The sequence below is a fragment of the Folsomia candida genome, unplaced genomic scaffold, assembly GCF_002217175.1.
Source record: "Folsomia candida strain VU population unplaced genomic scaffold, ASM221717v1 Fcan01_Sc016, whole genome shotgun sequence".
Taxonomy (NCBI): Eukaryota; Metazoa; Arthropoda; class Collembola; order Entomobryomorpha; family Isotomidae; genus Folsomia; species Folsomia candida.
In genome coordinates, this window is record NW_019091208.1 from 2895193 (window position 1) to 2912955 (window position 17763).

Sequence of the window (17763 nt, forward strand, 5' to 3'; positions counted from 1 at the left end):
CAGACTTTTTTAGTCTAATTTTGTACTTCGGACAAATCGACCTTAACCGAACCTATATTTTGTTTAGATTCATCTGATTCGACCGATAATCTCATCAAACTAAAACCTTTAATATACAACGCAAATTGAGATCATCCCAGCGAAATTCGCAATTAGTGAGCGTAAAACTTGCAAATTTATAGTGAGTGTGAAAAATATTTTAATTTTTAAATATTGTTTCAAATATTTCGTCAAAATTTCAAACAATTTGCACAAATGCTAATTTTCGCAAATTCAAATTCAATCAAAATTAGCTAATTAAAAAAATGTCATTCCATAATTGGGCATGATGTCAAAGCATCTTCATAATTTCATAATAACCCCAGAATTTGATAGCATTGCAAGATCTCAAAAAATTTGCACAATTTCAAAAGTTTGCATAAATTTAAAACATTTGCCTAGTTTCAAAAATTTGTCTAAAATTTGAAACAAGTGTACAGTTTTAAAGAAATGTTCAAATTTAAAAAATGCATGCCTTTGTGACACAGTTAGTAAAATTATTATTTGGACAATACTGAGCAGGTTTTTCAAATACTCATATCTACCGTTTCTTAAAAAGTAAAGCTGGCGTTGTTATTTTTTTATTTGACACACAATGATGTGATTATCTAAATCCCTAAGCCTTATATCAAAGCTCGGAGTGTTTTAGGAATGCTTCCTCAAGTAAACTCTAAAGGAAAATAAAGGTGTGAAATGCTTGTGGAGTAAATATTTATACATGGCCTTGCATTATTCATATAAATTGTAATGTGATACGTAGTATATGTATGTGGCAAATTTGGAAAGGAATCTCTGTGTCCAAATAATACTTTGATGTGAGTTTTTTACTTCTACTTCGAAAGTATTTAAATTTTCCGTCTCAACAAAAACATTGATTAAAGGCTTATGGGTTAGATAATCGCATTCTTGTGCGTCAAATCAAAAAATAATAACGCCAACTTTTTCAGGGACGGTAGAAGTATGAGAATTTAAAAAACCTGCTTGTCATTGTCCAAATAATACTTTAATTATCTATAAGTGACAGATGTTTAGCAAATTTTACGAAGTTTTAAAAAAATATAAAGTCTAAAGGGATCATAAATTTTCAAAAGACGTTCAAACGTTTTCGTTAGGGTGAATGCCGCGTGCGATACATATAGCGTGGATAGCTTAGTTCCACTATTAGACCGTACAATAGAACGGCTTTCGCGTGAAATATTCGCTTCAACCTCAATTTGCATGTTCTATGATAAGGATGTATAGTTTCATGAAATTATGGATAGAATATGGAATGAGATTAATTTGGGCAAAATCCAGGTCGTGGCACAGTAGGTGGGTCTGCTAGTGAGTCCTGATATCTCTGCCTATTTATTACTCGTTCTTCAAGGTTATTCATTTCTCATTCGCCATTGGGAAAATTGAGATTTTGGCGTGAAGCCGTGACGTGACAAGGAGGGGGGAGGGGGTAGGATGAGCGTGACAATGGCGTGACAATAGGGGTGGGGGGTCCAAAAAAGAGGGCTTTTTGCGTGACATAATTTATGGATCGCCCCTTTCAAGTTACACCAATAATAAATAAATTTTCATAAAAAAAAAGATTTTCAAGGTTGAGCCTTTTTTGAAGCATCCCCTTGAAAGCAGGGTGCCCAGCCTGGGTACAAATTCAAACAACCAACTGGAAATTAGTGAAAACCAGAATTAATAAAAAATTTTACACCATAAAAAAAATAAACCAAAATTTAACCAACATTGGCCACCAATTATCTCCAAAATATTGCAGAATAAATATGTATTGAGGGTATTAATTTCGTGTTCTCGACTACAGAAAAATATAAAGTTCGCTTGATCGCAAAAAGATTTTTATGCGAAAATTAATTTGCGAACTTGCACAGTCTATGTAAATATGTACAAGGTCAGCCTCAATTTCCCTCAAATCATGATGACTTTGGGGAACTTTGAGACTAGCAGTGGCGTAGTTTCTCATATGTACATAAATAATTCTCAATCTCTGTAAAAGTCCTGCCTGGATGGAGAGCATGCACAGCTTTTGAATTAGGCGCATTTCTAATTAATTAGTAATTGATCATTAGGAAGAATGCTTTTCCCGTAATAAATTAGTAATTAAACTTAAATTTCTAATTAGGCCAATTAATTATGTAATTAATTAGAACATTCACCAATTAATTGGTGAGTTTTAGTGATTTTCTAGTTAATTAGTAATTAAAATTAGCACTGGTAGTACTAGTCAATGTTAATTAGTAATTAATACTTAGTTTAAACATGCTGCTTAATTGGATTATTAATTATTTAGATTGACTAAATAATCATAGCAAGGCCTGAGAGTATATTACGAATTCCTTACCTTGATAACCATATTAAGCACACAGTCCATGTGCGGCCCGAAAAAAGAAAAGCCGAATGTTGCCGTCCTCCGAATCTGTTCTGACTTACTCGCCCACCATTAATCATTCAAATCGAATCGGGCATCACCATTGACTTTAGTCACGTTTTTGAAGTTCCATTCAAAACTGAACAAATTATTGAATCCGATTTGATAATCGGTGATGGACATTTTCCCAGTGAACGGTGTGTTCAGGGTGAACTTCAAGGACACGAATAGGTCCTTCAATTCAGCGAAATACTCGTCCTCCCCGACATATCGGTCAATAGCATCTGGAATAAATGGAGAACACTCGTACGAGTTGGAGACGAAGTCTCCCACAAAAAATAACCGTGACGCGTTGATCGATCCCTCAAAGGTGAACTTGTCCCCGGAGAAATTTAGAGAAACGTTCGTCTCAGCGTCACCCAATCCGTAGGCGGTTGTGTTTCTAAAATTTGAATAGATTTATGTATGTATGTTTTGTATTTTATAAAAATTAATTAATTGATTTTTTTGTTAGTAATTAATTTAATTTAATAAATTTAATAAATAAATTTAATAAAATTAATAAATTTAATTATTAATAATTAATAATTAATAAATTTAATTTAATTAATTATATTAATAAATTAAATTATTAATAATTAATTATTAACTAATTTAATTTAATAAATTTAATTATCAATAATTAATTATTAATTAATTAAAGTAATTAAATTAATAAATTAAATTAATCAATTTAATTATTAATAATTATTATTATTATTAATTATTATTAATAATTATTAATTAATTATTGAAGTCAGCTCGGGTACTTTACTTTAAATCAATGTGTACGGAAACACAGTCTTTTTCCTATTTTCAACCAGAGGTCGACGCCGCCGACCTCACGCCGCCGCAATAATGAGTAATTAATTTAATTTAATAAATTTAATAAATAAATTTAATTAAATTAATAAATTAAATTATTAATAATTAATAGTTAATAAATTTAATTAAATTAATTATATTAATAAATTAAATTATTAATAATAGGCTTAAAAATTACATGCGACGCATTAACTAAAGTCCAAATGCACCGAAAAATATGTTTCAGTGCTTCAATATTGATAAGTTTAATTGACCAAACCTTCGCAGCCAGGATGAGGAAAATGTTAAAAAATTGATACGAATCCAATTAATTACGTTGTTTATTCCGTATTGGGCTTGCCGAATGATTCAGGAGGAAAGCTTCACCACTTGTCCAGCTCAGAATTCCATGCCATAATTTGAAAATGCAACAGAGGGCAGCCTGATAGGCCTGCCTAAGTTTCACTGAGGGGAAGTTGTGTTCTAGCAACGCATGCATCTCAACGCGCCCTTCAGTCTCCCATGAGTCATCAAGAACTAGTTTGATGTCATAGCCACATTGGACCCCACCGCCCCTCCTCAAAAGGTAAAAAATACGAAATGCCCTGTTTTCGCGCGTTATAACTCACACCAAAGATTTTATTTTACTCGTACACCATTATACTCCCAACGGATTTCCAAAATCCGAATCAAGATTGAGTTTGTAGCGGGGATTTGAATCAGTGAAAGCATTGTTTTTTGTGCCGGATTCGTGGGTGTGGCGAACGCAAATGTGGCCATGGCGTCAAACCGCTTTGGGGTTCCTGTTGATCCATTGTAGGAGACTAAATAGAGCATATCCAAAGGGCATCAAGATCCGTGAGTTGATAGGACACAACCCCTCCTCCTAAATTACCTGTCAATTAAGAATATCTGTAGGGGAGTCAATGAGCTGCAGCAGAGGTCGACGCCGACAGATTTTCGGCGTCGGCGGTGCCAGTTTTTGGTGAATTTTCGGCGGCGTCGGCGGCGCGGCGTCGCAATGTTGAAGGTATAGGAAATCAAATTTTTCGGCGGCGGCGGCGCGTAAAATTGTACCGTCGTCGGCGGCGTCGGCGGCGTATGGTCGGCGGCGTCGACCTCTGAGCTGCAGTACTTGAGAATGGCAAGTCGTGAAGCTCCCTTCTTTCTGGCAAATAGCCCTCATTGTGCCACCGCCGCTGGGCTGGCTGCCTCTATCAATGAGTAGTCTGGTCACCCCACACAGTACAAAGTACAACCTCGCCTCGTGACATTCTTGACAAACACATCACCCGTAATTGAATTATTAACGTCATACATATCAATTTCTTCATATTTTCCTTATTGTCAACAACTTTTAATTTGGCAATCCAAGCCCTTGACAATGGCCAATTAAATCGATATCAATACTGAAGCATGCAAAACGTCTCTATTGAATGAACTCATCAGGTTGAAGTTTATGCGCAATTACTGTTTAGAATTAGTAGACATGTGCAATGAGTTTGTTGAGATTATGGGAGTGTTTTTTTCAAGCTCGAACGATTTGGAGATGGGATAAAATTACCGAAATTTTGTGCGTGTAGATAAAGAATCCGTAATAATATTGGTGACGCGCATGGGAAGGTTTTGCGCCAAAAGGCCAAAATGTGCGAATTTTTTAGTACGTAATCTAAATTTTTATCCTTCCTCAGATATCAATAAATATTCTGAAAGCCCGGGAAAATATTTGGTCCATTAAAATAAGCACAATTTTTTTCGGCGGTGGCGACCAGCCGAGAATTTGCCCGGCGAAAATAGTGCCGGCATCGGCGGGGTGTGGTCGGCAGTGTCGACTTCTGTTTCAAATTAATAGCGGTACAGTCACGTGTCATACTGGTTTTACTGGATTTATTAAGAGTGTACTTTTCGGGCAAAATTCCTGGGCTCTTACATACATACTTCCGGTAATAAGCACTGTCTTAATTTGCATTTGCTTAATTTGCCATCAGTCTAACCATCAGCATGGAAGATGGAAAAACATTGGTCGGAATTCGATGCTTAATTTGGAGACTGATAGAGTTGTAATTATTTGTTTATCGCAGACAGAAACATTTTGAGACATTCTTTATGTATAGGTCTGTCCGACAAATAACTGTGAATTACTTAAAAATTTATTGTGACACAATTTCTTACAAATAATATCGACATTGTAGGATTTCTAAAATATTTTGTATTGCCAGTAATTTAACCGAACCGGTTGCTACATCAAAGGAAATTAGTGATTTCTTAAACCAGGATGAAATTAGGTTAACAATAAGATTATTTTAAGATGTATAATTTTATTCAAACCAATTGCCAATTGGAAATGTACATAATTTATTATCAGAATTTATGTCAACAAATTCAGCCAACCAAGAATGTATTTGTTTATGCAACCCTAGCCAGGACTGTTCCGCACACGACGACAGCGCCCGAGAGCTCGTCCGAGATTTCAGCCGAGACTGGAACGGTGTTGCCGGAGAGCTGGTCGCTGGGTGTGATGGTCCATCGAAGGACGTACTGCATATCAGGCTGGACAGCCGAGTTTGGAATGGGCGCGTCGATGATGCTGATTGGCAGGCCGTGGAACAATGCCGTCACTCTGAGGTGAAGAGCATCCGAAGCATTGGCAGGGATGACGTCCGCTTCGCAGGCGTATGGATTGCCCGGCTCCATTTCTGCAACATCACCTGAACACTCGCTAATTCGAACTTGGAGCAATTGCCCGTCTCCACCTGCGCAATTAATTATTAAAAATTAGTAAATATTTACTTAGTGGGGGACAGCACTTGTAAAATGAACAGAAATTCAAGTAGTATTGTTACCACAAGGCGTATGGGTGACGATGCCAGCAAAGGCGGCGGCAACAATGTAGACGGCGAAGACGACAAAGACCTTCATTGTTTTTGGATTTTTTCTTTGGATCTGGGTGAAGTTGGATGATTATAATTCAATCGGAGGAAGAAGAAGACTGAATTTTGACTGCACATTTCCCTCACTTTTATACTCCTCTGATCACCCTTGGAATGAATCTGCACCTATTATTACACTGATTAAGTGAATATCTCAAATCAATCCTCGGGTACGAATTGTTGCATTATCGCCGTGATAATCGCGACTGTTATGTACGCTGGTATGAAGTGGGGGTGGACTCTGATCAACAAAACTCAGCAGTGAATCGGGGTTGAATTTTAAGCCACCAATCCAAATGGTTATGTAAATGACGAAAGGATTAAAGGATTTCACTCCATATGAGCGTCACTCATAACAATATTTTACTTATGTAACTCACGGCCCAGGCATTGCTATATTTAGAGTAACATTGGTTTGGAAAATAATTATGTAAGTTTATAATTCAGGTGGGGCAAGGTGCAGGAATGTTATGCGTACATAACCGTTTAGCATGCAAATAACCAATTAGCTAATAAAAACATATATAATACGGGATTCTGTAAATTCCAGTATGTTCTAGTATCAGTCACGTACATGATCAGGGTTCTCTAATTAATCATCAAACTAATCATCTAGATAGCTTCTCGATCCAATTGCTAATTAATTAGTTTAAAATTCGAAAATCAAATTACTAATTACTAAATAATTTTATTAAGGTGATAAAATCACTAATTAACTTGACTAAAATCACTAGTTAAATTTCGAACAAATTACAAAAATTCCGTGTGGACCGTTCGAAAATATGATCTGTTTTGATTGGGACAGGCTGTAGTAGTTATTGTTCTTGTGTGATAAAATTGAATAGCTTGAAGCGATAGCTGTTATTTCTAGAAAAGGTATGGAAAACTATAAACTGTCCTTCCTAATTAAAAATTTAATTAGAATATTAATTAATTAACTACTCGCTAATTACTAAATAATTTGCAGTAAAATTTTCAGCTAATTACTAATTTTGTATTTAATTAGCTAGAAAATTTTCTGGCTAATAAATAATTAGTAATTAATTAGATAACCGACTAATTAGGCAGCCCTGTATATTGGAAATGGCTCTATCGAAGTTAAACCTTGACGCACGCATACATTCGTATACTTGTATTTGCGCACCTATTTTCTTTTGTAATTTAAGGCCCAGGCATCGCATTTGGAATAATATATTTTTTTAATATGTATGTGAGTTGTCCAAGTGGGTCAAGCAGGAAGTTTTGTTAATACACTCTGAATAACTGGACACAATCCGTCTCCCTGTGTAGCTACTTTATGGCTTTATTTTCTGGTGAGCATTTTATCACCTGCAGGAGACGGGTAAAATACTTGACGAGAATAAATAATGATGTCGATTAAATGTCAAAATAATACATATTTATTATTTATACCAACAATTAATGTCAATTAACAAATTGAATTTGTTAATTCTTCTTAAAAAATGATACGATATAGCCTTGTGTAGCATGAACTTGTTTGAAATTCGATTAACTTATAGTTTCCCCGTTTAAGACTTGCTGATGCGTCCAGATTGTGACATAATAGTTTTAGGTCTAGGTCCGTAAAGGTAGAGTAAAATCCTTTAATTGTTTGGTAATTTTCATACTAAATCTTTATATCTGTATATGCATAATCATTTATTAAATTCCTGCATCTTGACCCACCTGAATTATCCACTTACATAAATACATATTTTCAAACCAATGCTATTCTAAATATAGCAATGCCTGGACCAAGAGTTACATAAGTAAAATATTGTTATGAGTGACACTCAAATGAAGTAAAATCCTTTAATCCCTTCGTCATTTACATAACCATTTGGATTGGTGGCTTAAAATTCAACCCCGATTTCACTGTTGAGTTTTTGTTGATCAGAGTCCACCCCTACTTCATACCTAACAGGCGAGATTATCAACGCGATAATGCAACTATTCGTACCCGAGGATTGATTTGAGAAATTCACTTAATCGGTGTAATAATAGGTGCAGATTCATTCCAATGGAGGATCAGACGGGTATAAAAGTGAGTGAAATGTGCAGTCAAAATTCAGTCTTGTTCCTCCGATTGAATTATAATCATCCAAATTCACCCAGATCCAAAGAAAAAATCCAAAAACAATGAAGGTCTTTGTCGTCTTCGCCGTCTACATTGTTGCCGCCGCCTTTGATGGCATCGTCACCCATACGCCTTGTGGTAACAATACTACTTGAATTTTTATTGGTTTTAGATAAAGTGCTGCTCCCCCCCTATTTACTAATTTTTCATAATTAATTAATTGTGCAGGGGGGACGGGCAATTGGTCCAAGTTCGAATTAGCGAGTGTCAGGGTGATGTTGCGGAAATGGAGCCGGGCAATCCGTACGCCTGCGAGGCGGACGTCATCCCTGCCAATGCTTCGGATGCTCTTCACCTCAGAGTGATGGCGCTGTTCCACGGTCTTCCCATCAGCATCATCGACGCGCCCATTCCAAACTCGACTGTCCAGCCGGGCATGCAGTACACTCTTCGATGGACCATCACACCCAGCGACCAGCTCTCCGGCAACACCGTTCCAGTCTCGGCTGAAATCTCGGACGAGCTTTCGGGCGCTGTCGCCATGTGCGAAACGATCCTGGCCATGGTTGCATAAACAAATACATTTTTGGTTCCCTAAATTTGTTGACATTTCTGATCGTACATAAATTTCATTTCTGATTGGCAATTCCTTTGAATAAAATTATACATCTAAAAATAATCTTATTGCTAACCTAATTTCATCCTGGTTTAAGAAATAACCTATTTCCTTTGATAAATTCAGACTTCGGCAATCAATACCCTTGAAAAAAACAAGCTCATTACTGAACGACGTCAGCTGTTTGTTTACTGTGGAACCATTTCCATCCCGAGCTGAGTACATTCTGTCGACTATGTACTCAGTTATTTGAATATTCTTGGAATGTGCGTGTAAATAATTTATGTGGCTTATGCATAGGCTAGTGTTACAATAATTTATATTTATTAAAAAATCTGCTACGTTTTTTTTGCAATTTAATTTTCAACTTAGGAATTAGACTGAAACGCATTACGCAAGTGAAAATTCTCCTACCGTTTCACAAATCCAATTTAATTTCTCAACTTGTTTAAATTTTTTGCACGAATAAAACGAAAGTCCAGTGAGCATTATTCCCTAGATTGGGAATTCAAATTGGACTAATTTATCTATAGCCTAGGTATTGATAAGCTATGGATTTGTGTAACCCAAAATTAATGCTCGCATAAAATTTTATTTAATTCTGTGAACGTCCTCGGTAAAATTGTTCAAACACGTGGTCCATAATAAAATTAATAATGCCTCAAAATCGGACGGTAAACATAAGATAAATAATTTCTAATGATATTTCTCCAAAATTTCTCATCTCACTCATCGCATATTTTACATTTATTTGTTCTCATTTCTTAATTTAATAATTCCAGAGAGCAAATAACTATGGGCACACTTCGATATTTTAGAATTCTAGAATTTTAGAGTTCAAACTCTCCATAGTCGAGTTTTTACTATCTAGCTTTTTTTAACATTTCTAATGAATTTTTTGTATATATTTGAGTATGTAGTACCTATTGGTGTCATCAGGTTTTTTAAATAAAAACTGAATTTTAGTTTGAAATAGTAATTGAGTATTGTAACTTTCCTTGACTATTCAGAATAATTTGTCTGATCAGACGAAATCTCCGGTTTCCTGTTAATTATCTGCGTTTACATTAATACATATCTATAATCAAATTAATTGTGAATCTGACAGATATTTGGAAGGACACAATTAAAATACAAAACATGGTGCAAACTATTTACTTAATTTGCAGGGTGTCCCAAAGACATACATCCTTCCAACGTCATTAAACAGAATTTTTTCTCAATAACGGGACAAACTGTTTACCTGATTATACTATGAAGTGAGACCTTCAACTTTACTTTGGTAGATTTGGTTGCGATAACCAGATCTACATTATCTACTTGCCCGAGACAAGCAATATAATAATTTACATTTTCATTATTTGTTAAGTTCGGTTGACCTCTGAGATTGAGATCAAACCTACACATTAGTTATTAGTTACTTTAGTTAGTTAGCTATTATTTACATACTAAGCGAGACGGTCCACTATAACAGGACGAGCTCCAGCCCAACTTGGGATCATTCGGTTTGCAACCGTGACCGTTGCAACAAAACCCTCCATGCAACCACGACGGTTGCATATCTTAATATATGTATGATCACTAACACTCCCATTCCCTTGAGCATGAGATTTGCTCCCGTGACGCCTGGGACGGGCAGATTGGTTTCCTTTACTTTCGGAAACTAACACTATGAATATTTCGGATAGTTTGTAAGCAATATGAATGATGCTTAATTATAAATAAAACTTTATATTTTCATTATTTAACAAAACTCCCACTGGTTATCCTTCATTTCTTTTTCGTAAGGTTGTTTCCAAACAAAACCCCTCACAATACATATTAAACACATACACAGCTTAAGTTCTTAATGTATTTAACTTGATAAGTAGAAAATACAAGAACTTTTGTCCAATTGGACTGTTTTGGTTATAATCGTTTTATTACAATCAGACTAAACACTAGGGAAATTGGAACGTTTTACGAATGACAACCATGTGAATTATCTGTATTTCTTTCTCTTTTCGTACGGAAACTACTTAACAAAATTGCCACAATGACCATTTCATGTTTCGTGAAAAGTACATTTTTCTCTTGGTACACGAGTCCATGTAGTGGAACTTTTCTTCGCTTAAATACATATATTATAATTAAATTACACTATTTTTGTATACCTCATGTAGTTCGTTTCTCCGTCATGTATGTGTGTAGTGGGTGTTGAACATTGTAGCTTGAAATTTATTATTTTTCGTTAACTTTTGGTACGTATAATATATTGGTAAGTAAAACAATTCCTAGAACAGAAATTACTGAAATGATTACAGAAAACCACAATTACCTAAAAGGTTGTCGCACATCTCATAATATTATGTGGACATGTAGAAATTGCTATAATGTTTCCAAATTTAAAAAAAAATCTTGAGGAACAAACGGGGTCGATGTTTTGTCCATTCTTGTTTTTGACTTTACGGGGCGTCACCGTGAATTTACGGACAAATCCAACATTTGCTGGTACGATTATCTAGTCGATACGATTTGGAATCCTATTGTACATAAAGATAACCTTAACCTATAATGGGACATTGCCTTTGGACTTTTGTGTTTGTTTCGGGCGGATTAATTATTCCGTCATGTTGCAACGAACTATTTCTCGATGCCGACATAACCTTCTTATTCACTCCTGACTGTAACGCAGCGGACGATATCCCATGTTTTTACCAAGCCATAACAGACCGCTATCGTTACACCCCTTTGCGTCATATCCTCCTCTGTCAAACTACATCAGGCTTTCGATATCCGAATGGATCATTGGCGTCTCTGATGGCCTTTGACAAGGAGAAATCTGCACGTGTGAAAGCTATCTTCTTATCTTTAGACGCTACCCTTGGCTACTACCCAAACACGATTTATCTCAAGTGCGAAATTTTGATGAAAATCGCTAGCCTGGAACTTCGCCAAGATTACATTTTTGCTCACATGTCCCGCTCCCGGGATTCTGCTTGCCTCCGACGTCACATTCATGTTCTGGGTACAGTCAAATTGGTTGTTTTTGAAAATAGTGGCACCCACTTCCTTGTTCCTTGTTTATCGTGCAATCCCGTAATTTTATCGCGACTGGAGACAATCTCATGGGAAGGCATTCGACAAACTTGGGATTTCCAGAATTCGGACATGCACAAGTATACCTTGTACCTTCCGGGTTTAGCCCCTGCTACATGTGGCTTGCTTCATGGTGGATTTGAAAATTTGACAGATTACGATATCTGTACCGTGGCCACGATTGCCTTAAAGTATAACCTCACTTTAATCGAATACAAGGGACAAATCCAGGCATACTTTGGGGATACGAGTTTTGGCGTATTTTCAAATATGGACGGAATCAATTTTGAATCAGAATATTACATTTATCAAGTCGTCTTCGCAACCCTTCACTTTATTACTGTGAGCCCCCCACCCTCCTCGCAGGCCAACGGGATTAAGACATTTGTGTCTCCATTTGACGTGGTAACTTGGATTTGCTTGTTGCTCGTTATTCTCGTAGTTGCCGGATTTTTGACCTGGGACGCAAACGCCACCTCATGGCGAGACCTTGCTGGCATTATGTTGGATAAAGTACTCGTCGTAACATTCATATTCCTCGGACAGGTTGGTGAAAGTACGGGAAAAATATATCGTGCAGGAACAACCTCCTTCATCCTGGTCACCTTGTGGTTACTTGGAACTTTCGTCATCATGACGAACCTCTACCAGGGCACGGTTTATTCCAATTTGGCCGTTCTAATCCCGGCCAAACGTCCCAGCGGGGTGCACGATCTTATCAATTGGGATATTCCCATCGTAGATTTGGAATATCTTTATAACTACAAATCCCAATCGTTCCACCCAGTCCTAACCGACATCGTGATACCAAGCTTAATCTCCAGCGGGGGGAATGAGTCAGGATTAACAAAATTCGTGACCAGACTAAAAGCAAAGTTTGTATCAACGAAAGTGCCAGATATTATAAAACCTAGGCAGAACGGAATTTCAAACACGGTTGTCGTATTTGCTTTTATACATAGCTTAGTTTATGTTGAAAGACAAATAAAAAATATGGGTGATTATCACATCGTCCGGAACAGAGGGTACTCTCCATTCGTGATGGTACAGTATTCGGTCGGGAGTAAGAAAATGTTGACCCTTTACTTCGCCAAAGAATGGGGCCGCATAAGTCAATCTGGTTTGAGTGAGTTGTGGTACACTGTGTTTAAACGGAATATCATGTTGCGAAATAAGGCTAAACTAAAGGTACAAAATAAATATTTTGAGGCGGTACAACACGCATTTGGCGATATTCGGGTGCCCGTCACGTTTCATGAGGCTCAACCGATCTCAGTGAACTTGGTTTTGCCGGCCTTCGTACTGTGTACCATCATAATGGCAGCTGCATCCGTAGCATTCATGGCAGAAAGTGGAAATATCAAATTTTTCGGATTGTGGATTATCCAAGGATGGAAAAGTATTGGCAGAATTTGTAAAGTGCGAAAGTTGGTAGAAACAATTATACAAATATTTAAGTACAAAAAGCTTTCTCATACAGGAATTCCAATGTTGTTTGGAAGGTTAATATGTCAATCGTGTAAAACAAGTATAAAAAATTATACATACATTAGGATCCGAAAACATTTAACTACACACATTATGTAAATAGTAGATTGCACAAAATAATAAAATATTTAATTCTACACCAATTGATTGCTATTTAGGCAATTTTTTATTTTTTTAATTAAATTGTTTAGCGAAAATATAAATTAGCAAGAATAATTATCCTATACCGTGATTATTAAACACATTAGAATCGTAAGTACGGTCTTTTTTTACATTCGTACACTCTACGTAACACGGTAACGGTAAGTTATTACTATGTGGGGGCGGAGTATATGACTCTGGTAACGCATTGTAATTAATTAATTATTGAGAAGTAGACATTTTGTTACCAAACCGGTAATAACTTCGGTCGCGAAATTTGAAAATATTACCAGGTGCTAACTAATTTTCTACCACTCAATAATAAATCAATTACCATGCCCATGCGGTAGAGTCACATAGATACTCCGCCTGGTAATAACTTAGTTACCGGGTTTCATAGCTTAATTTGTTACCACCAATAACTTGATTGTCCACTTTACGCATAACCCCACCATGACTAACGGAGTAAGAACTGCGATGAAATTACTGCAAAATTTGATCTTTAATGGACTACATGCCATGACTTCTTTTCTAACCGATTTATTTTCCTTTTCCCGACTTATTATTCTCAAACGGACGAGAAACTTGGTCGATTTCTTATGCAATGAGCCAGGCAACGTGGTTAAGCACACGATTCCGAGATACGTCTCCAAGCTGAAGCTGGGAAATACGAGGTGGCCCAAATTTAAATTGTTGAATAGTTCACACTTTCGGATGTAAGAGACGGTAAGGAAGGTGGAAAGAATGTTTGACACGCAGAACAAAAGGAGCAAGGATGGGAGGAAATTGTGGCTAACGGTGTAATTCAGTTGGGCAGTAATTATCTTCAATTGTCTGAAATGCTGGAGGCTGATGGATGTCAGTGATAAATTAGAACCATGATTCCACCTACAAAATAAGGTTGTTAATAGAGGAAAAAATAATGCGGGATACATCGCAGGTCGGGATAGCGGGAAATTTTTGGAAACTAACTTGCGAACTGAAGCCCAGGAATTGCTGCTTTGATCTTCAGGGCAACCAATCGAGTAATTAATTACTCAAAATAATTAATTACTTTGACGCCCAAGTGAAGCCAAGTAATTAATTACTAACTACAATTACATAAAGTAATTACAAAAAGTCGAGCTACTACAGAATTACTTTATTTATTTTTTTAATAATTTTCTAATTAATTACTACAGCACTGAGCTAGATCCAGTACAATTTACAAGTTGGAAACTTGCAAGTTCGCTAATTAATTTTCAAGCCAAAAAATTTGCGAAATTTCAATTCTTAGAAAATATACTGACTTATGCTTATCTCAAATTTAATAAAAAGCTAACCTTGAAATTTTCCTTAAGTGCACCCACAAACTGAACACCGATCCAACAAAGAAATGAAATGCGAGCAATATGATTGCACAGCACAGTATGAAAATTATCCAAGTTTGAACCACAATCGCGACCAAATGCGAAGAAACGATGAGAATAAAGTGACCCACGTTTTCCCCAGGATGGGTCGGAATTTCTGGTAGAATCGAGCCTATGAATGGCGCTTGTTTTAAATCTGCTATATTAATTAGCGCTATTCCTATGGGAACGATGATTGGTAAAGCTGATCCAAGAAGAAGAATAATTAATTTAAGGACCTCTTCATAAATTTGGGTCTTTTTTGATTTTGCGCTATTTTTTGGTAGACTGTACTCGTAAGTAAGTAAGAGATTCAGTTGGGTTACAAAATCATGGCTTTTAAAAAATAAGCAAGAAATCGTTATGTGGATGTCGAGCGCAAGTCCAAATGTGAACAGTGTTGTTGAAGCCGATTTGCGGACCAGACATGGCAATCGCTACATGGCAATCATTGCATTGCAATTTTTACATTGCAATCCTTACAACACGTTATCATTACATAGCATTATCACTACATGGCTTTATTATTACATCGCACATTATTACATAGCATTATCATTACATAGCTTTATCTTTGCATAGCATATTCCTTTAAAATTAGTCAGCAAAAATTGTGCACGTATATAGCCAAGTCAAAATCCAATCAAAAATAAAAATAACAGTAAAATTAACTTTTTAGGTCATTGTCAATTAAGATTCAAGATTCAAAGACAGTACGCTATTTTTCGTAAGTACTCCATATGTGAAAAGTCATCTAATCCATACTTTTCAACCGTTTCTTGTAATTTTAGAGCTAGCAATTTATATTTATTCCCCGGAGTGGCCTCGGTTCCGGCTAAAAATTAATTCATTTTAAGTTCGGTCAATGTTTGTTGATCCTTGAGCCCTTGTATAAGTTTGAAAATAGTTGGATGGGATGCACCTAAAAGGGTAGCGAAGCCATGATGAAATCCCTCGCACGCATTTGTTGTCTTAGGAAGACCTTGTAAAACTGCGTGAAAGCAGTTCCACAATTTTATAGAGAATATAGGCTCCAACCAAACATTCCTGCCACGGTTCCATTGCCCGATCCAAGTGCGCTCAAAGTAGTTAATGAACTCGGCCAACATGATTTCATTCGTTGTGAAGAATTCATCTTCCATGAGAAGGTCAAACGACATAACCACATCGTCAGGGGGAACAAATGCTAAGCTCCTTAAGTGTTTCATCATAAGTGAGAAGTTCGAGTCATTGCTGTACAAATTGTGTATATCCGGGTGTTTTTGGATATTACGAAATATGCACTGCGAATAATGGAAAAAGCAACCATTTTTCTCTGCTTGTGGAAAGATGTCCTCCATTGCCCTTATTGAGGCTTTCTCATAGTCACCCAGTATTGTTGTTGGGTCCAAATTAGGCTGAAGTTTCTTGATTTCCGAAAGAAGACGAATATATGTGCCGGATGTTCGATTGGGAGTCAAGCAATAGATAAGAGGAAATGTGCTTTCTTTACCCATCCCGTGTAGTATGAAAAGTTGGTCAAAAAGAACGGGCGAAGACTGTAAAACGAGAATTCCAATTAAATGTTTGTCAATATAACGTAACAAAAAATGACCCTCACTTTGAAAGTTCCGTCGATAAGCCAAACATTGCACTGAGATAAAAATTCTAGGTTACGGGCAGTCGAGAAGATCATTATTCGATCCGCATGTGACCCACTATCAAATGCCAGGAAATTCTCGTTGTTTGAAGTTATTTTAAAGGAGTCAGGCAACTTGATGTCCTCCCTTTTGGAAGGAACGATAAGTGACCCAGTGGTCACGCCTCTGACCTTTCGTATACCTCGTTTTATATTATGTGCCAGGGGCATGTGACCTTGACTTGCAGCTGGCATTTGTCTAATTTCGTTGGCAATTAGTTGTGCTGGAGCAATGGAGGAACTGCTGGCTGCTTGTCGAATCTTGGTCATGACTTTTTTCACATCACAAGCAATAGGTTTTGGCTCATGATTATGTGACCCGACTTGCCGTAAAAGCTCTGGGTTACGTAAATTATCACTTGTGTGTAATCTGCACCGGCACTTGCACTTTTGGAACTGATCGCATCTCCAAGTCTTTTTTTTCTAAACCATCTCTTTCAAACTGGAAAATGTTTCCATTAAACGTAAGCAATGGCCTTCCTCTTCTCGATGCTAATACTTCGATGTTAGTTGCCATTATTGAGATTTTAGTACTTTAGTACTTCTTTAGTACTTCTTTTTGGCACGAAATTATATATATAGTTTGACTCATGGATTGGTTTTGTCAAAATACAATTCTTGTGGACCAGTGAAAACATGTGTAAGGAAGATGCTATGTAGCTGTCATGCTATGTAATGATAAAGCTATGCAAGGATATGCTTTGTAGTGATCATGCTATGTAGTGATAAAGCTATGTACTGATAAACCATGTAAGTCACCGCCATGCAAAAATTGCAATGTAAAGATTGCCATGTAAAGATTGCCATGTCTGGTCCGCGTACCGTTGAAGCCAAAACCGTAACATCCGAGGATTTTTTAACTTGCCAGAAGCCATTTAAAATTAGGAATATTCCATATCCGGTTAGAATAGATAGCTTGAATTTTGTGGAGCGATTTAATCTTTGACATGTTGCGAAGAAAGGGGGCGACGATTTTGTGTTTAAATGAATAGGAGGTTGGATCGCGGTGGACAGAAGGTTGAGGAGGAGTTGAATTAAATCTGTGATGGAAGCCAGAATCATGGTTGAGTATTTTTTTTATATCTGATAGTTTGAGGGCCAAGAAAGCTCTGAAAAT

General features: G+C 36.6%; 2 protein-coding genes across 2 annotated transcripts; both read right to left on the bottom strand.

Moving 5' to 3' along the window:
* Window positions 1-5449: 5449 nt before the first annotated feature.
* LOC118437829 lies at window positions 5450-6217 on the bottom strand. Its single transcript, XM_035857220.1, has 2 exons — window positions 6094-6217; window positions 5450-6003 (listed from the first exon to the last, which is right to left on the bottom strand). Exons 1-2 carry the CDS (start codon window positions 6167-6169, stop codon window positions 5657-5659), a joined length of 423 nt encoding a protein of 140 aa, XP_035713113.1. The 5' UTR covers window positions 6170-6217; the 3' UTR covers window positions 5450-5656.
* A 9593-nt stretch (window positions 6218-15810) lies between these two features.
* On the bottom strand, window positions 15811-16916 carry LOC110856535. The gene is made up of 2 exons (XM_022105020.1): window positions 16569-16916; window positions 15811-16506 (listed from the first exon to the last, which is right to left on the bottom strand). Exons 1-2 carry the CDS (start codon window positions 16914-16916, stop codon window positions 15811-15813), a joined length of 1044 nt encoding a protein of 347 aa, XP_021960712.1.
* Window positions 16917-17763: the final 847 nt, after the last annotated feature.